The sequence below is a fragment of the Triturus cristatus genome, chromosome 1_2, assembly GCF_964204655.1.
Source record: "Triturus cristatus chromosome 1_2, aTriCri1.1, whole genome shotgun sequence".
NCBI classification, from domain to species: Eukaryota; Metazoa; Chordata; class Amphibia; order Caudata; family Salamandridae; genus Triturus; species Triturus cristatus.
This window is the reverse complement of record NC_140580.1, coordinates 790,426,377-790,452,753: the sequence shown is the minus strand read 5'-3', so window position 1 is coordinate 790,452,753 and position 26,377 is coordinate 790,426,377. Positions and strand designations below refer to the sequence as shown.

At 44.6% G+C, this 26,377-nt stretch overlaps 1 protein-coding gene across 2 annotated transcripts in view; it reads left to right on the top strand.

The window, feature by feature from the left end:
- Positions 1-26,377, top strand: part of CEP104 (centrosomal protein 104) — a 726,468-nt gene that overhangs the window by 422,878 nt on the left and 277,213 nt on the right. For both annotated transcript variants that reach the window (XM_085608861.1, XM_085608862.1), the window contains exons 15-16: positions 1,931-2,047; positions 6,527-6,560. In XM_085608861.1, coding sequence (XP_085464987.1) covers positions 1,931-2,047; positions 6,527-6,560 — 151 coding nt within the window. The remainder of the gene's footprint in view (positions 1-1,930; positions 2,048-6,526; positions 6,561-26,377) is intronic.

Here is a 26,377-nt window from a genome sequence, read left to right as displayed (position 1 = left end):
ATCACTTACTGTATCTACTCCATCACTGCCACAATGGCGAAAAACAATCTAAGGATGGAGAGGATGCCCATGCGCACTGTAGTCCAGGGGAGGAGCCACCTATCTCGTGATACTTCGAAGACTCTTCCAGGACAACAATGTGCAATCATCCGGACCCAACACTAGGCGGCGATCTATGCACAGATATGAATGTCAGCAGCCCTACATGCCAAGAACAGATGCATACTGGTAAGTAGCATATTCAATCTGCATCCTCCCTTAACAGGGAAATCGTTAGATTGTTGGTCATGTTATATAGGTGCAAACATTTCCTGGTTCCACCACATTAAGACCATCTTGGTTGACCTGGGTGAGTGTCATCTATTTGTTGAGTCTGAGGCCATGACTAAACACGACGCGGCACAGGTAAAAACGTCTTTTAAATCACTTTGCCACCACCGCAGAGAGGCCCTTGAGCTTACTAAAACCTCTGTCGAGGAATTTGCCTCACTTTGTTGTAACCCCGGTGTATTCGGAGTGGTTTGATCACCTTTGAAACTGAATTTTACTTACCCGTTTTAGATTGTGTTTTGTGTGCTGGCTTCTGGGGTTCCCGTTGGGCCAAGTTATCCCCTCAGACACTATGTAGTGCCCTTGTGATGAATCCTCTCCTCCGAGTCTGCTGCATTTTACGTTCTTTTTTCATTTTTATTGTGATTTTAACAAACAGGTTTTATTCCCTATTATAGGAAACAGGAAATCAGAAGGTCGAATGAGGCATTGGAATCTCTGCAAATGCTGGACACCCATCTAACTGTGTTAAAATATGCTCCTTTTTAAAATGTGTTGTCAACCGAAGGAATCTAATGATGTTTTCATCTGGCACGTGTACTTTATCTAATTAGCAGCAGCAGCATTGCAGGGTGTAGGTCCCACACGGCATTGGGCTGATATTCCTGCTGGGTTACTTGATGGTGACTGAATATTTACCTATTAGACCCTATGTTCCACCATCTGTGATGGTTTTTAATGTTATGTATTAATGTTTTATATCTGTGTTTTAACTTCTGGTTTGTACTTTTATGGTTACCATGGTAACCCGAAATAAAGTTTGTCTACTGCTACTACTACTATTGGAAGATATTATTAGACGAACAGCCAGCAGCAAGGGCCTAGAAGTAATTTCTGCTAGACAGTGAGAGCTCTTTCCCAATGACATTTAGTACCTTCTTCCTCTGTGGAGTGAGCTCTGCTGCTTTGCACCATCAGACATCTAGCCTCTTGGAGCAGGCAATTTGCTGCTTGTAGCAAAGGGGCAGATGTTTGATTTTCCCCATGTATTATCCCTTCCTGTCTTTGTTGTGGCCAAGAGATGGAGATGAATGGGTGATGGTTCTGCTGTCCTCCACGTAATCAGACAGGCAAGGTACAGCACACGCTTTTATTACAGCCTGGGCTATATAGTTTTTTTCTTTCTATTTGGGGTACTAGGACAGGGTTTCTTCTGGAGCATTGGTTTGGCATTCACTGGATTGTAACGCCAATGAGGCTGTTGGTATTACTCTTTCCACTAAGGGGCACTAGTACTGGTGTGACCGTGGATGCACTGCTACTGTGAATACCGCGGGCAGTAGAACTGTGCCTGGGCACTAGGTTCATTTATAGTACTTCCGGGAGGTAACCCATCTATGCAGAGGTCATGCAGGTAGGTGGTGAACAGGCGCACATATGGGAAGCAGTGAACTATTGTGGGACTCCTGACTTACTGCAGATCTCAGCCAAAGTTGTTTTGCCCGTGGAAGCATGTACTATCCTACAGGATAGTAGCCTTGTATATTTCATTTCAGTGATGGTGGAGGCAGGGCATGGGTTTCTGGGTGTTGCCTTTGTATTTGTTTTTGTTTTTGGTAGAAAAATTATTCCATGACACAAAAGAGCTTTTTTTCAACAGGCTCAGAAAAAGGCAGCTGCAGAAGAAGCGGAAAAACTGAAAAAAGAGGAAATCCGAGCACTGCAAGAGCAGCTGGCTGCACTGAAAGACATCCAAGCTGAGGTTCAAGCAGGAAAGGTTGAGTTTATTATATTATTATTTTTGTATTACACTATTTCTCTTCTCGCACACCATTAACACCTCCTTGTAGACTGCTGATCTCACCTGTTCTCACACCACCACATGGCATATAGATTGCTGCTACATATGAGATGATGCAGAACATACTGTCCTAAGCTTCCTTAATTTGAACTTCATTCTCTGTGTTACCTTTTACAACCAACTAGTCAAAATTAATATAACTTGCCATTCACCCTACTTTTCCTGTTCAGTAGTGCCTTGATTTTCAGTCAATAAATCAGTACTTCTTGAGCGCTGCTACTCACCCATGAGGGTCTCAAGGCGGTGGGGTGGTGGAGGGGGGTTTGCAGGTCTGACTGGGAGCTGTGGTTCATTCGAAGAACCAGGTCTTGAGATCCTATCTGAATTGTGTCTGAGACGGGGAGAGCCTGAGATGAAGAGGCATGGCGTTCCAGGATTTGGCGGTAGGAGAAGGATCTTCCTCTGGGCCTGATCTTGCGGATCTGATTGACTGTGGCAAGGGCCAGTTGAGCGGAGCGGATGTGTCTGGTGGATACGTGGAATGAGAGCCGGTGGTTCAGGTATGTTGGTCCGGCGTTGTGGAGGGCTTTGTAGGCATGTGTAAGGAGCTTGAAGGGGACTCTTTTGTTGACTGGGAGCCAGTAAATTTCTCGTAGGCATTTGGAGATGGGGCTGCGCCGGGGGATGTTGAGGATCAGTCTTGCTGCAGCTTTCTGCACGTTCTGAAGTTTTCTGACGAGTTTATGGGTGGCGCCTGCGTAGAGTGCATTGTCGTATTCGAGTCTGCTGATGATGAGTACGTGGGTGACTGTCTTCTTGCCTTCAATGGGGATCCATCTGAAGGTCTTCCGAAGCAGGCGAAGAGTGTGGAAGCATGATGAGGTGACGGCGTTGATTCTGGTGGTTGATGGTGAGTGAAGAGTCCAGTATGATGCCATGGTTTTGTGCGTGGTCAGTGGGTGTGGGGGGTGGTAGCGTTCCTTGCTCGGTGCGGTGCGCTACCAGGAATCTTTCCAAGCGGAGGTGTTGGGCTCCAGGATGAGGACTTCGGTCTTGTCCAAGTTGAGCTTGAGGCAGCTGTCTCTCATCTAGGTGGCGACGGCCTTCATCCCGTTGAGAAAGTTTTTTCTGGCGATGGTGGGTTTGTTGGTGAGGGAGAGAATCAGCTGGGTGTCATCAGCGTAGGATACAATGTTGAGTCCGTGGCTCCTGACGATGGCCGAAAAGCTTGGGGCTCAAGTAGGAGCCCAGAGACACTCCACAGCTGATTTCTGTGGGTTCCGAGAGGAATGGGAGAAGTCTGACTCGCTGTGTTTTACCGATGAGGAAGCAACGGATCCAGTCCAGGGCTTTGTCATGGATGCCGGCATCATGGAGTCTCATGATTAGGGTGTGGTGAGAGACGGTGTTGAAGGCGGCCGAGAGGTCGAGGAGGATGAGGGCTGCTGTTTCTCCCCGGTCGAGGAGGGATGGGATGTCATCGATGGCGGAGAGGAGGGCAGTCTCTGTACTGTATTTGCTTCAGAAACTGGATTAAGAGGAGTCCAGGAAGTGGTTGGCATCGGTGAACTCGGAGAGTTGAGCGTTTGTGGCCTTCTCTATGACCTTGGCTGGGAAGGGTAACAGGGAGATGGGTCTGAAGTTCTTAAGGTCAGTCGGGTTGGCTGATGATTTTTTCAGCAGGGTATTGATCTCTGCATACTTCCAGTCACCTGGGAAGGTGGCAGTCTCGATTGAGCACTTGATGGTGCGGAACCGTCTGGGAAGGTGGCAGTGTCAATTGAGCAGTTGATGGTGCGGCATAGTTGGGGGACGATGGTGGTGGCGGCTCTGTGGAAGATGTGGTGGGGGCAAGTGTTTGAAGGGGGTTCTGGAGTGAATGCTCTTCATGGTCTTGAGGGTGTCATGGCTTCTGAGCAGGGTCCAATCGAGCAGGATCTGTTGAAGGGCAGCGTCGTCTCGTGAGGTGGTGGTGGGAGTGATGGGCGGGTGTTGAAGCTGTCGTAGAGCTGCTTGATCTTGTGGTGGAAGTACGTGCTGAGTTTGTTGCAGAGGTCTTTGGAGGGTGGGACTTCTGGGGTCTCTCTGTGGGGTTTGGCAAACTCCTTGGCGATGGCCAACTGTTCTTTGCTGTTATGTGCACTGGAGTTGATTCTGACTTGAAGGGCCATTTTCTTTGCGGTTTTGAGGAGGGTGTGGTGTGGGGTGATGGCGGATTTGAAGACTGTGTGGATTTCTGTAGTTTTGTTGTTCCTCCATCTCTTCTCAAGCCGTCTACAGGTGCATCTGGGCTTATGGATGGTGGGAGTGAACCAGCTGGTTTTCTTGGAGTGTTGCTTGCCTGATGCTATCTTGAGAGGTGCCAGCGCATCAGAGCAGTTGGAGATCTATTGGTGAAGGTTGTGTGCTGGGGTGTTGGCGTCTATGGATGTCGGCGGTGTGGATGTGCTGAGGGAGTCGGTGAGTTGTTCTTTGGTGATCTTGTTCCAGTTGCAGCGGGGGGCAGTGGGTGTGTTAGTGTACGGTGGGTTTGGTGAATGTGAAGTGAATGCAGTGGTGGGTGGTCGGTCGGGAGGAGTTTGGAGGTCTGGCTGAGAATGATATTTTTGCTGGTGTAGAAGACTGGGTCGAACGTGTGTCCTGCTATGTGGGTCGGAGAGGTGACTAGCTGCTTGAGTCCGATGTTGGCGAGGTTCTCCAGAAGGGGTGCAGTGTTCTGGTCATTGGAGTTGTCCAGGTGGAAGTTGAGGTCGCCGAGTTGGATGTAATCGGGGGACGAGAGAGCCTGGGGTGTGATGTAGTCTATGATGGCGTCGGTGAAGGGCGGGCGGGCCAGGAGGTCTGTAGACGAGGGTCCCAGGGAGGGTGGTATTGGAGTTGGTCTGGACCTGAAGTGGAGAGGCTTCATGGTTGCCGGAAGGTCGTCCGAGTGGGTAGTCAAGCGGAGGGAGTTCTTGTGGACTATGACGATGGCTCCTCCGGGTTGGTCGGTGCGATTCTTGCCGGTGATCGAGTAGTCGTCGAGGATGGCGATTGCAGTGTCCGGGTCCTGGCTGGAGTTCCTCCAGGTTCCCGTGAGGAAGGCGATGTTGTGGGAGATGCAGTCAAGGAGGTCCCAGATTTCTATGTATGTTGAGGAGGATTCAGCTGAACCGGTCAGGTGTGCTGTGGGTTGGGTGGGTGGCAGGCAGAGCTGGAGTGCGGAGGTGGGTGAGAGTGCAGATGCAGTTTCAGCAGGACAAAGGTGTCCTTCAGTGATGCAAGGTGGTAGGCGGTATAGCGTTGTCCTGTGTTGTGGGCGAGGAGCATGCTGGCATTGTATCGGTGGAAGGTCTGAGAACTAGGGTCTGTGGCGCTGGGCTTGGTCCAGGTGCGGACGGATGCAGGCGGGCTTGACTCTAGCACATCGGCAGCACGCCGCCATTAAGTAGTGGGAGGAGGAGGGCTGGACAGCTGGGAGGTGGGAAGCGGGTAATTCGGTGCTGGGAAGGGGGCAAGGCCGCGTGGGTCGAGCTGCTGCAGGAAGAGAGAGAAAAAGGTGAAAAACATCAACAACAAAAAAGGGTGAAGAGAGTAAAAAGCAAAAAAGTTGCAGTAAGCAAAAGGACAGAAAGCAGGACAGCAGCAGAGCAAAGATGGCTCCCCACTGGGCCACTAGGGATGAGGCGCAGGCGACGGGAGCCTGCAAGTGGAGGAGGGCCTCGAACCTCCAACCAGTGAAGGTCAGTGAGCCTGCAAGACGCAGCAGCTACCAGGCATAGCTGGGCAGGAAGGGAAACAGATCACTGATGTCAGTGAAGTTGCTCTTTTCCTGGCGCAGTGGCCCCCATTCAGTAGTGTGAGGGGTACAGCTGGGATGCGGGAAACGAGAAACGCAGTGCTAGGAAGGGGTGGGGCCACAGGCGTCGAGCAGGGGCACAGCACAAAGAGAGAAAAAAACACCAGGTCAGTGAAGTTGTATCCCTTGATGCCTAGTTTACTACGTTTAATGATGGGAGTTGTATTCCTGCATCAAGCCTTGAACGTACTTAGCTAGCAGAAAATGTACACCTTGTTTACGGTTTCTCTGCTTTAAGCCACCCAGCAATTGCAACATTCGTTTTCTGCAAATGGTAGTATATAAAGCAGGTGGGGTCTAGGGGATCACATGCTTACATAAAGTAGATGTGGTCTAGAGGACCACATGCTCTAGTTTTCCATGGAATCAGGAGTCCTATGCACTTATCTCTTCTTCGCAGTTATGTGGTCCATGCTATCACTTTTCCTTAGTTCCTCTGTCTACCCTGAAAGTTGGAACAATCCTAAACCTGCTTATACATATATTAAGCTGTATAAATAGAAAACAAAGCAACAAAGAAATAATTGAAATCATTATTGTGCACAGCAAATATGTTTTCATTGGACTGAATAATTAACATCCTTAACGTTTATTTTTTATTTGTATTTTGTGTTAAGGAAAAAGAACCAGACTTGCTGAAACCGAAAGTTGGTAGGTAACACCTTAAAGTCTTTTTTTTTACCTTCTTTCTTCTCCATACAGGTATTTTACATTCTAAACTGAAATTGTATTCCAGTTATCATGATTTTTTGTCTACAACGTATCAAAGGGGATATCCATTTAACAGATGTAGGCACAGTCCACTACAAACTATTCCTCCTGATGGTATGTAGGGTTCTGAATTGAGAGAGACTAGTGAATTCCAAGAACGGAACTCACACTACTGCAGTGCCCAGTCCTGTTCATAGTACCACCAAAGTCCTCATGCACTGCTGCACCGGACATGACTTGTACCCAGATTCGGTTCAGCCAGAAAGACGGTCTGTGCCAGAAAAGATAAGGGGCCTTATTACGGTGTCGCTCAGAAAGCACACCGTTCGGACGGACTCCCATTGACTTCAATTGGGAGCCTGTGTTCCGACTGACAACAGAAGCTGTTGCGGAAAACCTTGCACCCTGTGGCCGGCACCCCATGGTGCCTTCCACACTGTGCATGGTTGTAAAGAGGGGTCCCATGGATACCCCACCGGGTCCCAACCGGAGGCGTCCAGGTGAAGGGGGGCCTGCTACGGCCCCCCCCCCCCCCGAAATTCGTTTCCGATGGCCGTTTCATGTCAGACAGACCGATTCGGAAAGGCTGTCTGATTCTGACATCGTAATACGTCGGTCTGAAACGCAGTCCATAGACCTGTCCGACTCGGAATCTCTGAATGATAGTCGGAACTGAGTTGGTAAGACCGAACGGTTACCTTTCCATCGTAATCGGTTGGTCGGAAATGTTTCCTAGTCGGTCTGAAACATAGGTTCCGACACGGGTTAGGAAAAACCAAATGCCGTTCTGAGCCTTTCCAGCCGACATCGTCATAAGACCCAAAATTAAATGGCTTTCATATTTCACATCCATTTTCAAGCTGAAAAAACATTGAGAATCCTCCTTTTTTGTCTGTTTTGTGTGTTGGACAATCCTTAAATGTAAATTTCTTTTTTGCAAATCTGGAAGTATTTAATAAATTATGCACTCTCCAACATACACAACTCTATATTTGCATACTTTTTTTTTTTACCCTTTCCTGTACAGCTAGGGAAGGAGTTATGCTGTCCATCTGTGGAACTGTTAGTTTGTGTTCCCTCCTCCCCAAAATAGGTGGAGTAGCAGTTACACCAGTTAATTTGATACCATGAAACCCTCCTACAACCCGGCCTATTTAGATAACTTATTCAGATTCAGTAAAGGGGCAATTTGTCTTCATTTTGTGAGTAATAATCTAACTGTACTGTTGTGTAGAAGTCACCCACTCGTTCAGGGGATGACAAAACATAAGGCGCTTAGTTTTTATTTTAGATTTCAATCTTCAATTTACTATCATCCATGAAGTCTCCTGCTATGGATGTTTTGGCACATCAGACCAAATTGCTTGTGAAAAATGGAAAACAAATCCCCAAATTTGAGTGACCAGATAAAAAAATTATTAAACTGATATCATAGATAATTAACTGTAAAGTATTAATTGCACAGGTCTTTTGCTTCAATGTTTTTTCTTTTAAAGCAGTGAAAAATTATGTGTAAGAGGAAGACTGTTTGTCTGAGAACAAAGCATATAGTAAAGGTGATGTAGTATTTATTTTTTGGGTCATATCTTGTGACCATTTGGAAGAATGGATGTGGTGTAGTTTTAAAGTCCCCTCGATCATGTTTTCTTTTTTGGGGGGAGTGGGGGATGTCATAAAGGGGGAAACGTTCATAATTAAATGTTTGTGGTATGGTGATTTCACTAAATGCTTTGGGTTGGGGAGAGGACTACATTGCTTACTAGTCTTTTCCTGCTAATAATAATAATAATTCATATCTAATTCGGAATAGCAGAAATTTGCCCAGCAACATGTGAAGGGATATTTCTGGAAACCTTCATTAGCATTGCACCAGATGGCTCATTGGAAGGGAAAACTAGACCTTTTACCTGTTGAATATTTTCTATTAAATATACATCTACTGCATAAGCAGAGTGAGGTCCTTTCTGTAATGTTCTCTAGAGTAACCGCTCAGCCTCTGCTCACATCTCCAATAAGCCCTGGGTTCAGTGTTTCTGTCCTAACACTACAGTAACCCCACATGCTTTAATAATCGTTTTTCTCTTTTCGATTAAGCATATCCAGCCTTTGACATATTTTAAATGGTTTACATCACTACAAAAATATATATATTGTGATTTCAAATTCGAAATTTTAGCTGCATTTCATTTTGACTTAGCATGTTTTTACTGCTTTTTACCTTGTTGTTTACTGTTGTACTTTCCTTACCAATTAAATAATTATTTCCCCAAAAATTTTCTCTAGCTTTCATTTTCTTTTTTAATAGTTTTTTAAAGTTCACGTTTTCCTTAATTTTGGATTTCCCTTTATTGAATTTCTGGGGCAATTTAAAACATGTTAGTTTTTAATCTTGATTTTTTGATTTTGTCAGTTCTTCTGTTAAGAAAATTTGTATTAGTTTATCCGTGAATGAAGTTATTTTTTTCAGGGGGAAAATATTTTGTTTTTTTTCCATTAGTTCAAAATATTGTCATTGTTATTTAACATTGAGTTTAGAAACAAAGTTTTTGAACCTCCGTTCTTTTTTGTGATGGATTTTCTTGGTGAGGATTTTCGTATTGATTCAGATTAGTAGAAGAAAACTGTGGTACTGTACGGATATTTTTTTTTTGTTATGTTATCAAATCCTTATAAAACAGAAAACAAAAAAATATTATACCCTAACATATTTATTGGAAATAGTAAATGATTTAATATATTTTCATTTGCTTATCAATAGTAAGAGATAAATGGCAGCAACTCTTAGCTTCAGTTTTTACCAGCTTCAGGATAGACATTGTGTTTCGTCAGAATTCTACAGACGACTGAGGACCAAAATAGTAGTCAGATATTTTTATAGTTTGTTAGTAGTATATCTGTTTTTATTTGTAAAGTATGTACTGGATTTCTGTTCACTTCAAGAGTTTGTATGTGACAGAAATCTATACTATTGTTAATGACTAGAAAAAAAAATGTTTTGACCTTGTGTGCAGTAATAGTGCCACCATATTTGTTGAGGATTTTAAAGAGATTTAAATCACATCAGTATACATTAATTTAATTTACTTACATAAATAACTAAATATATCGGAATAAAGACATAAAAAATGTTAAAACATGCATTGTAAAGGTGAAATACATAGTAATACATCACAATGCGTTGTAAAGCCATTTGTGGTAAAAAAAAGAAAAAACGCATTGCAATGTACCACTATGTAATGAGATGCCTTGTTGCCACAGATATTCCTATAAAATGCAATCATTTATACATTTGAACTCAAATAGGGTACTATAATGCATATTTCCATGTACTGAGAATAACTCCTAATAAATTCAGAACATTAATCTGTTATACACAAAAAGAGATCAGCTAGTTAAGCCAGATCACAGATGTTTAACATTAATAACATTTGTCTCAAATACATCAAAGGAGCTCCAGTAGGCAAATTTTGCACATTGCCTTGTATAAGAAGAATTCTGCTGAACCTAGAGAATACTGAAGAGTCTGTGAGATGGTCAGAGTAGAAATAAAGTCGGATGGGGCACAATGCACACTTTAAGTGCCTACCTATCAAACTGTCAGACTTCTTTATCGACCGAAGCTTTATACCTCCTTCTTTTACTTTCTGCTCTAATCCATTCTATACTGGTTAGATTTTGCATGCTTGGGATATTCGGTGTTTGCTCAGCTGGACAAGATCAATGTATATGGTCCTCAAAGATGATGTTTTTCACTGATGGTGATTACTCTCCTGGGAATCTTCCTGACCTTCATTGTTTGTTCGGTGGCTCCATACACTTTTAAAAGTTGGAAACCATGAGCATGGGGTTAGTGTCAGGGGCACTTCTTTTGCCTTCCAACATTATGTTCCCTTGACCATTGTTTACATGGCATCCACATTGGATAACTCCCATTTATTTTTCAAGCATTATGACAAGAACATTCCCTTGAGTGACCAGATGTCCTGCATTTGGAAAAGCAGTCCTTGTTCTGCATTGTAGGTTTTTTATTAAAAGTCCTAAACGTTTAAGTAATTTCCTGCGGCATGAAGGGCAGCCAGAGCACTTTATATCCAATGCAAACATCAGAGGTGGTGAAAAGACCAACATGCTTGAAGGCAGAGAGCCACCAGCAAATGAGTAGGTTGTCTGAGTCTTCGACTGTTGAGAAAAAAACAAAAAATCATTCTCAACACTACATTGCAGTACCTAGAATACAACCTGCAGCCTAACAATGAGGAAAATGCATCCTGAGAGACAGTGCGTTTGGCGAGGTAAAAAAGGTCCACTGTCTCTTTATAAGAATCAAGGTGACTCCAGTTCCGTTATACACTGTAGTGGCAGTTTACCTTACAAATTGCGTTCTTTTTATTGGCTCAGTGAATGGTATACTGAATCACTGTGGATGTTTCTTCACCTATTAATATTCTCTCAGAACTTTTACATTTTATAACATTTTCTAAACATCTTTCAGGGCTAGGAAACCTATGAGGTGTTTTCTACCTTTACCACCCATTGTTTATCCAGTGTCATGCCTTCACTTTCATGAATAACCTAAGCTGTTACTGTCCCTCTCAAGGTTTGCCTCCCTTATTCTTTTAAAGATTGTGTTACTGTTCAAAAATGTCAGAAGTGACAGTTTAAACATAAGGCTCCATGGGAAGTTAGAAGATACCAAAGAAAAGCGACAAGGCCAACAGGTACATCTTAGCTTCAACTGTTACTTCCTCCCACAGGAGCTGTTGTGGAGGAAGATCTGTGGAGAGAATATCGAGAAACTATGGAAAAATAAACATTGTGACTTCTTCGACATTCCTGTTCAATGTCGAAGGCTTTGAAGTCAGAAAAGAGAACACCGCTGATGTATTTACCATGAAGGAAAGCTTCTATGTAAACGTCAAGATACCAGCTTCATTTTATTAGGCAAGTCCTTGATGTTGAAGTATTCCCTGCTGACCTGTAAGTCACATTCACCTTCTAACCTTGACGTCCCATCATTCAACATCAAGACACCATTCAGCAACACACAGATCAACATTGATGTTTTACACCCCAAGCTACTCTCTTCAACATAATCTCACGAAGAGACTTAAGCTTCCCTCCCCACCGCCTAAGTCTCCAGAACCTTTAAGGCCTCCTCTATTCATTAAACCTTGTGAAGATCCATTGCAAGAGCCTTTACAATCTCTGTCCTTGCCTCATCCTGTACCTAAACCTGTGCAAGCTTCAAGACACACATCTATTTACCTTATAAGGAAGAGAGCAGTCACACCCAGGTAATCTCCTTCAGTAAGGCCAACAGGGAATTCTCATTTTCCATCCAGCGAGCAACCTTTACCTAAACCTAGGTACAGGAGGTTTCTATCAAGTTCTGTGGTATTTTCTCATTCTTGTGATGAAAACATTTCCATATCATATACACCTACCTCCTCAACAGCTTCTTCCTGGGGGATCTCAATGAATATAATTCATTTCATGAATGAGAATCCTAAGGGCCACAATGCAGAACATTCTGTTAGACTCACCTCAACCTTCTGTGTTCTTAATTATGGAGACTTTACATCCAAGAGCTGCTCCCAGACCTTTGCTGCTTCTTATCCCAGGGCCGATGGAGATAGTGGAAGACCAGTCTTGTTAAAATCTGCAGGTCATGCTTGCTGAAGAAGTTCAAGCCTTCTTGAGAAGTCCTTAAGTTTTTTGAGGCCTGGTCTCAAACCATTTCACAGCAGCTGCTCTAAAATCAGCAAGCAGAATGATGCCCCTAGAATAGTATAATTGGGCACTCTGGGACAGCCTTCAAATGTTCTCTGATGATTTGCCAAGGGAACATGGGTAAGTCTTTGAAGTGATTAGAGAAGGACGACTTATATCAGCCAACTCATCTGTACCACCATTGACGTGGCAGAACTGACAGCTTAGGGATATTTCCACAGCCTTTCTTTGAGACGCTCCTCTTGGCTACTGTTCAGTTCACCGCAAGAAGATGCTCTGCTTCAAATTCTAAACCATTTATTTTCAGGCTCTGCTGTTTTTCACCAGCGCACCAAAGAACAGAAGCATAATAGGGTGAAAGAGATTGGCACACTTAAATCTCTTGGTCTGGCAGAAACACGGTTTTATAAATCTCTGTTCTGGCAGCGGGACCACAGACACTACACTCGACAGAGGGTTCAGTCCGCTCACTGGTCCTGTCAGCAACTGCAGGAGCTTCAGGGTCAAAGGTTCCCCTATCATGAAAGGCAAGATTCAAGCAATAAGTCATCTCAACAGTAGTTCGCCGGCTCATCGGGGTGACCACAGTCAAACAGTAAGCAATGATTTATCCTTCCTCTACCCTCTATTCACTACACTGTAGGCTCTGTAGCTCTATAACTTGGCAACCTCGAAATTACATCTAGGCAAGCAACACAACGACCCCACAAAGGGAAAGGCTCAAGTTATTTCCTAGGTCAGAAGAATGGTCTGATGAAGGAATTCAGACCCATTCTGGATCTGCAAATTGCCAACATAATGAATCAAGACAGAAAAAGTTTGCAAAGTAGTGCTTCATCAAACCCTTCCTCTTCTATGGCAAGAAGACAGGGTGTATGCTATTATAAAGGACACCAATTTTCAGAATCCAGTAAAAAAGCACAGGATTATTTTTGTTTGTAGTAGTTTATTCACACTGCCAGTGTGCAGTGCTTCCCTTCTGCCTGAAATCCCCTTCATGAAACCAGTTTGAGCTGAGCTTATCAATAAAAGTATAATTTTGAATCTATTTGCAGAAATGTTTGCATATATTATATTGTGAAATAAGGCAATTAAGGCATCTACTGAGGAGATCAGTTTTTATTCCATCCCTTTTCAAAATAGGGAGGGGGGTAGATAAACATTTGCAGGACCTTTTATGTTCCTAATCATTGAGCCTTTTGATCCTTTATCATTATGTGCCGACACCCACTGTCCCTCCCGGATTCTTTCTCAACTAATTGTACTTCGGATTTCCTTTCTGACCATGAAAGTAATCACACCACTTTTTATACACCCCCTGAAAGTTGAACCTCACTACCCATTTTTAGGTCTGGCTTAACAGTGCAGCTGTTTCCATGACCTGTTATCAATTCTTTAAAATATACATAGCATGAGCGTTGCCCCCGCCCAAAGGAGTATTTCTCTTGCACCTCATTCTCTAGACTGTTTAGTGTATCATTCTGCATCCAATTACCTCTCAAACGTGTATTCAGTCATCACACATGAAATTCTTTATCTCATAGGTGCATTGTATGCAGAAATTACTGCTTCAGTCGGGATTCAAAATCCAAGCCCGACTTTTTGACTTTGTCATTGCTTGTTAATATATCTTTAGGTTTTTTCTGTGTTGAAACCTGATCTCTTAACGAAGGAAAATAACCTACTCATTCTCCCTCCAGTAGTAATGTAATATTTTAATGAATATTAACTGGAGATTTCAGACCATGAACAGTTAAGAATAACCTTGGGCGTAGTTTGCGTAGAACGGCATAGTGCGGTAGGGAAAATGCTGTTCGCACTGATTGCACAGTGCCGGATGCTTGTCCGCACTGTGCAATCATTGCAAACGGCATCTTGCACAGTACAAGCGGTCGTTTTCTGCCGCTCGAGTAGATTTGTACTCAAGCGGCAGTTTTCTCAACGCGGACTGGTAGTTTCTCATCGCGAGCGGTCGCGCACATACGCGACCACTCGCAATAAGAAACCTGACCTCCGCGCGTTGAGAATCTCGCCGGGAGGTTTATTTTCCACGCTCGCGATCAGCATCTTGATGTTGCTGATCGCGAACGCGGAAAAAGTCTAGCCGGGATGTCATTTTGCTCGCTCGCGGTCGCCAACTTGACATTTAGGACCGAGAGCAAGCAAAAAATGCCCACTATGCTACGTGTTTTTGCACTGTGCTACGTGCAATTCGCGTGGCGTGTAGTTGCGCAAACTACGCGAGCATAGCATAGTCCTACGCCCAGGCATAGTTAAGAATATAATTTGTAGCTCACTCCTGATTAAAGGGTTTACACAACATATACGTTATGTTATATCCTGTCATGTAGATTTGTAGAGCGCACTAATCACTCATGAGGATATCTAGACACTTAAGCAGGTGAGTGGGCATATGGTACCCAAAGAGCCGGGTCTTCAGATTCTTGTGGAACTTAAGAAGTGAGGAGGAGGCCCTTATGTGCCAAGGGAGGTTGTACCATGTTTACACAGGTGTGTGGTGTGTGCGAGAGTGAGCTATAGCATAGTTAGCTGGTGGAAGTGTAAGAGACTGTTAAAGTATGCTAGTCCCATTCCTGTTTTGTGTAGGGCTTTGTGAGAGTAAGGAGTTTGAAATGGCTGCGTTTGTGAATTGGGAGCCAGTGGAGCTTCTTGAGGTGTGGTGCGATGTGGGCGCAGCGCAGGAGTTTCAGTATGAGTCTTGCGGGTTCTGGATGATGTAAGCCTTTGTAGGAGTTGCTTAGAGATTCCAGCTTGTAGTGTGTTTCCCTTGTCAAGCCTGCTTGTGATGAGTACTTGGGTGATTGTCCATCTGGTGCTCTATAGTAGCCACTTGAAAATCTTTTGTATCATGTGTAGGATGTGGAAGCAGGAGGCATTCATTGCGTTGACTTTTGCCATCATGGTGAGTTTGTCTAGGATGATCCCCAGATTTCTTGCGTGGTCAATGGATGTTAGTTCTAGATCCAACACCTACAAGATAGAGTCACATGGGAAGGTCTTGTTTCCAAAAATCTGAACTTTCATCTTGTCGGAATTGAGTTTCAAGCAGTTTGTTCTCATCAAGTCAGCTGCCATGGTCCTGCAGTTTGTGAAATTGGTTCTAAAGGTAGCTGCCTTATCCTTCAGAGAGAGGATGATTTGGATGTCGTCAGCGAATGAGATGATGGAGATGCTTTGTGATCGGATGATATTCGCTAGCGGCATCATGTAGACGCTGAAAAGGGTAGGGCTGAGGTATGATCTCTGGGGGATTTCGCAGATCAGTTTTTTGGTCTCTGGTGTGAATGGTGGCATTTTAACTATTTGAGCTCTTCTCCTTCTCGTGATGAAGGAGCAGATCCAGTTGAGTGTGGGTCCTTGGATGGCTGTGCTGTGTAGTCTTCTGATCCGAGTGTATTGGGTGGCTTTGTCGAAGGCCGCAGACAGGTCAAGTAGAATGAGAGTTACTGATTATCTGTGGCCCAGGAAAGTCCTGGTATAGTGCTGTAATCTTGTAAACTTGGTGTCTGTTACATGCAGGATGGAATGAAATATTTTCTTGTTAAAATGTGTTTCTTGACGACTTCCTGTAATAGAGGTTCCAGAAAACTTCTGCCTTGGTTTGTCCAGGTTGGAGGAGGGGGAGGAGAAGGGAGGAGGATGGTGGAAGGTAGGGGGGGTCTTTTATTTGTATTTGGTTGTTCTTTTATTGGCCTTCGAGATAGTCCGATTGTTGGGTTGTATTATGATATGCATAGCTTCTGCTGGACATGTATGTTTACTCATGTTTTTAAAATGTGTTTCTTGCATGAATTGAGTAGTCAGGAAATAGAGGATAGAAGTAAATTGGAAATAAGTAGAATGATATAGCACAGTTGGGAGAATAATAACATGTAGATAATAGAATGTAAAAAAACAAATAACAGATACCCGCAACATAATGAAAGAACCCTTCTTCCCACCAAAAATTCTTCTGGCGTTGTGCTAGACCGAGGACAGCGGCCTCCTCAAGAACCCTTCACACCTGGTCCTGACAGACTCAACTCATTCAAAAATTATGTTCGAGGCATATGAGCTGCAGATTATACACTTTTGCATAGATCGCCATCTGGTGTTGGGCCCGGATGTTTGCAGTTTGTTTTTGTTCTTTGGACAGTCTTTGGAAGTCACGAGTTCGGTGACTCCTCCTTCGGTCCGTACTGCGCATGGGCTTCGGCTCCATCCTCAGATAGTTTTTTTCCGCCATCGGGCTCGGATGTGATACTTCGTGCTCCGGCTTCGAACTTTTCCGGTTCCAGCCTCGACGGAAAATCCTCGTTCATCGAGTTTCTTCATCTTCTTCATCTCTCGTAGAGGCACTTTCTCGATTCCACACATCGGCACCGGCCTTCGGGCCCTCCTCGACTCCGGTCCCGGCCGATGGAAAGGACTCCGTTCAAAAAGTGCCCAAAATGTGGGTCTAAATTTCCCCACACCGACCTCCATCAGGTGTGTAACCTTTGCCTCTCTCCGGAACACGAGGCCAGAGACTGCCCCGCCTGCAAGTCTTTTTGATCAAAAAAGACCATCCGGGATCGAAGAGCTCGACGCACCATGGCGCACTCATCGACCGCGGCTCCGCCGGACATCTTCGGAGACGACACCGGAGCTTCGGGGCAACAACACACCGAGCAGGAGGAAGACATCGTCAGCGCTTCCGAGGCCGACGACTCCGACCTGGAGGACATCACACCGGCGCAGAGGGTCGTGAGTACTCTACCCCCTCCCACCCCCGCGCCCATATCCAAAGAGACTCAGGTTACACCTTCGCCTCCGGGCCTAGGGAAAACCAAACATGCAGCTTCTATCACCCCACCTTCGGGCCCGGTGTCGAAGCATCACAAGTCTCACGGCAGCTCGGGCTCGAGCCAGCCTACTCCTGGTGCCGATAAACACCGTTCGGCACCGAAGAAAGTGACGCCCAGCTCGACTCCGAAGCCACGGGTGCCGAAGCCTGGACTCTCGGTGCCGACGAAACACAAGCATAAATCCCTCGGCACCGACGCTCCCGCGTCGAAGCCTACCTCGACGCCGAAAAAAACGGAGGTTCCAAAAAAGCATGGCGCAGAGAAACCACCCAAGTCCTCGGCTCCGAAAACATCGGCGCCAGCGGACGATTCGGCGCCAACGGAACTTTTTACACCTGATCCTTCTCAAAAAAACTTATCAAAGGATCCAAAGACTGGGCTATTGATTCTGTCTATCAAGAAAAGACGTCTTGACACACCAGCTCCTCCTCCACCGCCCAAACGGAAGGACCCTGCCACATCTCCTCTCAGAGTGCCCTCCCCACCACCTCCTACACCTCCTCCGCCTCTTCCACTCCTCTCCCTCCCACCTCCTCTCCCTCCCAGGTCTCCGCCACCCTTGCCTCATCACTCCCCAACCCCAGAACCGGATTACGGGGATCCAGATTATGATCCAGCGGACGCCCCGATGGACCCCACACCCCCAGGGACCCCAGACCCATGGGAGGATTACCAAAACCCTGACATACCAGATGTGCCCCAAGATGACCTCTACCCATCCAGGCCATCTCCCCCGGAGGACTCACTAGGGTTTCACCACTTAGTGCAGCGGGCAGCACACTATCATGGGGTGGAACTACATAGCGAACCAGTGGAAGACGACTTCTTACTGGATACATTTGATATTCAGGATAAATCCACAGCCATCTTGCCCATGCTTAAGGGTGTTACCAAACATGCTGCAGAGGTGTTCAAAGACCCTGTCAGGGCCAGGGTCTTAAACCCCAGAATAGAAAAAAAGTACAAAGCAGCACCCACAGATCCTGCATACATTAAAGGCCCTGCTCCTTTAGATTCCCTGGTTGTGTCCACAGCTAGAAAGCGGTCCAACTCCCGGTCCTCAGGTGAGGCTCCACCGCCAGATAAGGAATCAAAACTTTTAGATGCGTCTGGTAAACGCACTGCCTCGCAAGCCGCAAACATCTGGCGCATTGCGAATACACAGGCGCTACTTGCGGGTTATGACAGAGCACACTACGATGAGCTTGAGGCTCTTATGCAACACCTCCCGGAGAAACACAAACGTAAAGCTCATGACCTAATACAAGAGGGAAAGCTCATTACTAACACCTCCATTAAATGTGCCCTCGATGCAGCGGACACTGCTTCTAGAGCTATAAATACTAGTGTCCTGCTTCGCCGTCATGCTTGGCTCAGGATCTCAGGGTTTAAGCCAGAAGTCCAGGCATCCATACTAAATCACCCCTTTGACCAACAACACCTATTTGGGCCAAATGTGGACGAAGCATTAGAAAAAATGAAAAAGGACACGGACACAGCAAAGTCTATGGGGGCATTACAATCCCAAACCCCTAGACGCTCCTTTCGACGTTCGTCCTTTCGTAGCACAGGCAGAGGTTACTCCACCGATAGCGCCTCTACCTCCTACAAGTCCCCTCCTCAAAATACCTTCTCAAAGGGCTACCAAAGAGGTGGATACAGGGGCAACAACAATAAGGGCAGGGGCAAAACCAACACCACCCGTTCTGCCACACCGCCCGCACAATGACTTCCCCTCGCTCCCCCCAGACCATCCCACTCCGGTCGGGGGCAGACTACACCACTTTATTCACGCCTGGGAGTCCATAACATCGGACAAATGGGTGACCCAAATTATTCGGTCAGGGTACTGTCTCGAGCTAACATCTACCCCACCCAATATCCCACCAAGGCACCGTCCAATGTCACAGGAACATTCCACACTGCTCAAACAGGAGGTGATCTCCCTCCTCCAAAAACACGCTATAGAGCAGGTCCCCGTCAATCAGCAAAATTTAGGCGTCTACTCTCTGTATTTTCTAATACCGAAAAAAGACGGGACCCTGCAGCCCATTCTGGACCTCCGGCCTCTAAATGCATACATACATTCAGACCATTTCCACATGGTCACCCTACAACAAGTCCTCCCACTCCTCTGTCAGGGAGACTTTCTCACTACCTTGGATCTGAAAGACGCATACTTTCATATTCCAATACACCCTTCTCACAGGAAGTACCTCAGGTTTGTGGTGGACGGTCAGCATTACCAATACACGGTTCTCCCCTTCGGGGTCACCACCGCACCACGGGTGTTTACCAAATGCCTAGCGGTAGTAGCAGCACACCTCAGACGTCAACATATTCACGTCTTCCCTTACTTAGACGACTGGCTGATAAAAGCCGCGTCCTACGACCAATGTGTGCAACATACAAACAGCACCATCCAACTGCTCCACCAGCTAGGCTTCACGGTGAACTACCAAAAGTCCCACCTCATACCATCTCACACAAAGCAATATCTCGGGGCCACTATAGACACCTCCAAAGGTATAGCCTATCCCAATTCAGCCAGGATCGCAAGCATACAAGCCTTGCGCCAAACGTTCATTGCTCAGCACTCTCTCCCAGCAAGAGTGTTCATGAAGCTAATAGGGATGATGGCATCTTGCATTTTCATAGTGCCCCATGCAAGACTCCACATGCGTCCACTCCAAGAGTGCCTAGCACGACAGTGGAACCAGGCCCAGGGACAGCTGATGGATCTGGTGTTGGTGGACGGCCACACCCATCACTCTCTGCAGTGGTGGAACACCACAAACCTTTCCAAAGGGCGTCCGTTCCTGGACCCGGTTCCTCAGGTGATTCTAACAGCGGACGCATCGCTCTCCGGCTGGGGAGCGCACCTCCTACACCTCACAATGCAAGGTCTATAGACGCCACAACAAAAATCGCTCCACATCAACCATCTGGAGCTATTGGCGATCTTTCTAGCCCTAAAATCTTTTCAGAAACAGATTTCAGCCAAAGCAGTCCTCATTCGCACAGACAATATGACTGCAATGTATTATATTCAAAAACAGGGGGGGGGACACTCTCCCCAGCTCTCCCGCTTAGCACAGAGCATATGGAGATGGGCAATTCCACAAAACATCTTTCTCCTGGCACAGCACGTCCCAGGCATACAAAACACCATGGCAGATCTGCTCAGCAGACAAACGCAACAGATACACGAATGGGAACTGCATCCACAAGTCCTTCGCCCATTCTTCCGCAAGTGGGGGCATCCTCAGATAGACCTCTTCGCCACCCACGAAAACAAAAAATGCCCAAGCTTCGCCGCCAGATACCCACACCCATTGTCCAAAGGCAATGCGATATGGATGAACTGGTCAGGCAGATTTGCATACGCTTTTCCACCTCTCCCACTAATTCCATTAGTGGTCAGGAAACTACAACAGCACTCCCTTACGCTCATTCTGGTAGCCCCAACATGGGCCAGGCAGCCGTGCTACACCACACTATTACAGCTATCAGTGGTACCACATCAAAAACTGCACCTGTCCCCATGCCTCCTAACTCAGAACCATGGCGAAATCAGACACCCGGACCCAGCTCAGCTCAACCTTGCGATCTGGCTCCTGAAATCTTAGAATTTGGGTACCTTAACCTTCCCCCTGACTGCATGAATCAAGGAAGCCAGACGTCCTACCACTCGAGCATGCTATGCCGCAAAGTGGAAGAGATTTGTTGTTTACTGCCGTAACAATACAATCAACCCTTTAGATGCATCCATACAACACATTATATGCTATCTACTCCATCTTCAAAGGTGTAACCTGGCATATTCTTCCATACGCCTACACCTAGCAGCGATTGCTGCTTACCTGCAAAACAGACAGCATTTATCACTGTTCAGAGTGCCCGCTATTAAAGCCTTTATGGAAGGCCTTAAACGCATAATTCCGCCCAGGGCACCACCTTCTCCTGTATGGAATCTAAATGTAGTTCTTACAAGGCTAATGGGTCCGCCCTTCGAACCACTGCATAAATGTGAGCTACAGTTCCTCACCTGGAAAACAGCTTTTCTCGTAGCTATCACTTCCCTTAGAAGGGTTAGTGAAATACAAGCGTTCACTGTACAGGAACCCTTTTTACAAATACATCACAGCAAGGTGATACTTCGTACAAATCTAAAATTTCTGCCCAAGGTCATTTCCCCGTTCCATCTTAATCAATCGGTGGAATTACCTGTCTTTTTCTCGCAACCTCAATCTGTTGCAGAAAGGGCTCTACATACACTTGATGTTAAGAGGGCTTTACTGTACTACATACAAAGAATGCAACCTTTCAGGAAGACTAAACAATTGTTTGTCTCCTTCTCTCCACCGCATAAAGGCAACCCCATCTCTAAATCAGGGATAGCTAGGTGGACTGTAAAGTGCATACAAATTTGTTATCACAAGGCAAAAAGAACATTATCTGTTCCACCTAAAGCCCACTCTACAAGAAAGATAGGGGTTCTATGGCTTTTCTAGGGAACATACCCTTGGATGACATCTGCAAAGCAGCCACATGGTCAACACCGCACACCTTCACAAAACATTACTGTGTAGACGTGCATTCCAAGCAACAAGCTAGTGTGGGCCAGGCTGTACTAAAGACACTATTTCAAACCGCTGCAACGGATACCGGTGGTCGCCGCTAGGGCTGGGTACTGCTATATAATCTATGCAAAAGTGTACAATCTGCAGCTCATATGCCTCGAACGGAATATGCTACTTACCAGTATGCATCTGTTCTTGGCATGTAGAGCTGCAGAGTTGTACACGCCCACCCGCCTCCCCGGCTACCTGTATCCGTTCCAGTCTATCTTATTTAGATACAACACACATGGCTTTCTCACTGTTATCACTACGCTCCATATTTCCCTGCTGGCGAAAAACAATCTGAGGATGGAGCCGAAGCCCATGCGCAGTACGGACCGAAGGAGGAGTCACCGAACTCGTGACTTCCAAAGAACAAAAACAAACTGCAAACATCCGGGCCCAACACCAGATGGCGATCTATGCAAAAGTGTACAACTCTGCAGCTCTACATGCCAAGAACAGATGCATACTGGTAAGTAGCATATTCCTTCCCACGAGTGCATTTTGACTTGTAGTTACTTGCTTATGAAACTCAACTCTCTTTAACGTTATACTATAATAGAAGATAAAGATAATTAAAACCCTACATCAAGTGACCCATATGGTCTAGGCCATGACCAGTTTAGTGTAACTGCATTCTCAACCTACTGGTGGCCATCAATACTATAGGATGATTGCAAATGAGTATCATCTAATCCTACTTTCCTTCGTGAAATCAGTCTAAAGACCTAACTTCCTGTAAAAAGTCAAATTAGCTTATTTTAATGGTGTTCTGTCTCGTTTTTGTTTCTGTAAAACATGGCATTTTCGTCTTGGCTTAAGACTTTGTCTTCTCTTTAGACCTGCTTGGAGAGCACTAGGTTTCTTGTGAAAGTCAACATTGCCTACACCTTTGTGATCTCATGGTCTACTTTGCCTGCACCGAGCCAAGATTGTGACACCACTCTGAGTGGAAAGCCATCTGCCAGTAAAAGGCACACTTCTCTGCATCTCAATCTGGATGGTGTAGAACATGTTTCATTATTAGAAACGTCTCGCTGTGTCTCAAACAAGTATCCATTCTAAAGGGAAATGTTTCTTTGTTTAATGATGGAACAGCCATCATAATGCAAAAATACCTTATGTGAAAGGGTCCACCCAGTGTAAGAGAAAAAAATTCTCTTTACCATGTCCTACATCTCTAACAAAATGTAACAATTGGCATTCTATAATCATCCTTTGAGTCTGTCTACTTGTGTTTTGAGAACTATTGTGTCATCATTCACTGGCTGTCCCCTCAGTTTGGAGTCCCTCCATCAATATTTAAAGTGAATGAAGGTTACCTCTGATGTCTGTTTTGTTATATTTGGGATTTGTAAGAAGCAGAGTAGCCTTGAATGGGGGTTAGGGTCAGCTTTGTTAATAAATACATTTTTTTCTAGCACTCTACGAACTACCCTAGGGTTGGCTGATGGCTCTTTAGAAGGAAATGAGTGATAAGGTAGATGATGAGTTAAGCCTGGAGGTACAGACCAAGTCGAAACCAAGTCTGGAACTCAACTGTTTGTGGATGAAAAGCAGCTGTATCCGGTCATGGCAAGTGCAAAGCAAACTGAACAATGAAAATTCCAGATAGATACCTAGAAATACCGGGTGCACTACTAAATGTCGCTTTAAAGCATACAAAGTGTTTTCAAACATTAAAGAGTAAATATACAATAATGAACAGTATTGGTGAAACAATGACAGTACTCAGTCCTTTGTTGACTGTGTCACGCTTTCACAAACAAATCTTCAAACAGAAAAGGATGATCTTGGGAAGCAGATCCCCCGTTGAGACCGATTGTCTCTGGAAGGATCAGTTTTTTCTCCAAGCCAATGGTACATCGATGGGCTTTTCTGGAGCCCCCAGCTACGCAAGTATTTTTATGCTCAAATTTGAATCTGAAAATATCCTAGCTGACCCTCTCTGGACATCTAGGCTAATATTGTATCGACGTTTTATCGATGACATTTTGATTATTTGGCATGGGTCACGGCATGATCTTGAATCACAGATTTCAAGATTAAATGGGATTAATCCTAGAATTCAATTCACCCATCAAATTGAGCCCCATAGCATTGCTTATCTTGATGTTTTGTTGAAATTGTCAGGCAACGCTATTGAGACAACGGTGTACAAGAAACCCACTGATCACAACAATGCTTTGCAATACCATAGTTTTCATCCATGGTCCCTCAAACGACATTTGCCCTTTTCGCAGTTCTTGAGGATTAGACGGATTTCTTCTGATATTGAGTCCAGCGTGCAGACAATTCGAGATTCTGAAGAAAAGTTTCTAGCAAGAGGTTATCCCGTTAAAGTGGTCAATGAGGCTGAAAAAAGATTGCTCCCTATCAGTCGAGATGACCTATTGAAAAAGAAAGTTAAGCCATCTGGTCCCACCCGTGAAGTATTAGTCTCTAGATTTTCCACTAATTCTGAATTTGTCAAAAAGAGCATTTTACAAAGATAGGATTTGCTTCAACTAGAATCCGATTTTAAAGGGATTTTCGCTGAGCCTCCTTTGTTTGCATATAAAAGTTATAGCAATTTAAAGGTAATTCTCAGTCAAACCACAACGAATGTCAATACGGTTTTTAAAGGCATGTCGAAATGTATGAATTGCTCCCATTGTAATAATGTAATCACAGGCAGGCATGTTTTACACCCTTGGACTGGCAAAAAGATACTGTTGAATTTCAATGCAAATTGCAATAGCCATCATGTTATTTATCTCATAAAGTGTCCTTGTGATTTGTATTATGTGGGTAAAACAGAGAGGGTACTTCGTACTCGAATTACAGAGCACAAGAGTAGAATACGCACTAAGACCATCAGCTCTCCATTAGCACAACATTGGCTAGCAAACAATCACTCGATTGCTCAGCCCAGGTTTTGTGTCCTTGAAATGGTTGAATCGCGCTTGGACAGGGATATGTCTAAAGTTCTCTCACAGCGCGAATCGTATTGGATTTGGTATATGCAAACATTATTCCCTCGAGGGTTAAATGACAAATTCGAACTTGCTTGCTTTCTTTAATGTAACTACTAAACTGTAAATTTTGCATCTATTTCGTATTTTTCTGATGGTTTCCACTGCGCATTAGCTGCTGAATTTAGACAGGTTTTTACATTTGTATTAGATCAGGCTCTCTTTTTTATGCTATTGTTAATATTGATTATTAATCACAGAATGTCACCAATGGATGGCATTCCACTTCTACTCATTGAGGTGGACAGATTCCCTCTTTTATTTCGTCTTCTCTTTCTCTATGTCTATGGTGATGGGTCTTTGTTTGGCTAGATAACTGTTACTGCATGTTTTATTTTAATTTTTCATTTTTATCCTTCTATTTAACCTTGGGCTTTTGTCAATTTGAATTTTATTTGATTTGTCACATCGTACATTCTTATTTTATTTTTAGTTTCTTGCGACCCATATTCCGTCTCCAGTTCAAACATGGCGGCCTATTGGGCGCTCAATACAGTATCAACATAGTCCTTTCTTTGTTCTCATGCCCGTTATTTCACAGCGTAAGTACACGCTTTGAGACGCGCAAGCTCACTAGTCCGCGACCGGCGTCTCTGCTGTTTGAGAACTATTTCGAATTTCCCGTCTAGAGGTAAGCGTTATTCATTATAGCTCATACGCACTTGCAGCGTATTTGTAATTTAAGTTTACGTTCATTTCTGGCCCTTATTCTTTTTATTTTGTAGATTTCTTGTTTAGTTTGAGGTTTCCGGTTCTCGGACAGTGAGAGGCATAAGCGTTTTTTCGGCTTTCCGGTCTATTAAAGCTATTTTCATGTTACTGTTTGTACTCACACAACTCTAATTATTGGCGTCCCTTAATTGGTTTCCAGACAGAGACGGGCATATTATTGTTATCCCTCAACCATGTGGTATCAAAGACATCGTTAAGTAGACTCGCTGCTTTCCATTGGCGCTTTGTATTTACAAACTCGAGTGCTTTAAGGTATGATTCATTTTCCAGATCACCATTTAGACGATAGCTCAGTCACGTGTGGTCACTTGTTTTATTCTTGTTGTCGACACGTTAATAGCACATTGTTGGTAATCTCTTTTTCTCACTTATTCGTTTTTCTTTCTTTCTTAATCATTTTTTAAGCTTTCAATAACTCTACGCACTTTTTTTTCGATGGACTTTTATGGTGGTTCACATTTCGAACTTGTTGATAAGCACTACCTGTTCTCTACTGAATCCATTAAACTATCAATGTCATATTGTTGTACACGCAGATTATATTTAGTTTATGTTTATATTTACATACTTGTAGATTCCCCTGATGAAGGGCTCATGTCTATAGCCCGAAATGCATTGGGATTTTTTGAAGATTGATTTTTGAAGATCAAGAACTTCACAAGCTGATTATAAGCGACACTCTGTTGATTTCTACACACATATGAAATTATCTGCGATCATCAAGAATAAAAGCAGATGACTATCATCCTTTTCTGTTCGAAGATTTGTTTGTGAAAGCGTGATACAGTCAACAAAGGACTGAGTACTGT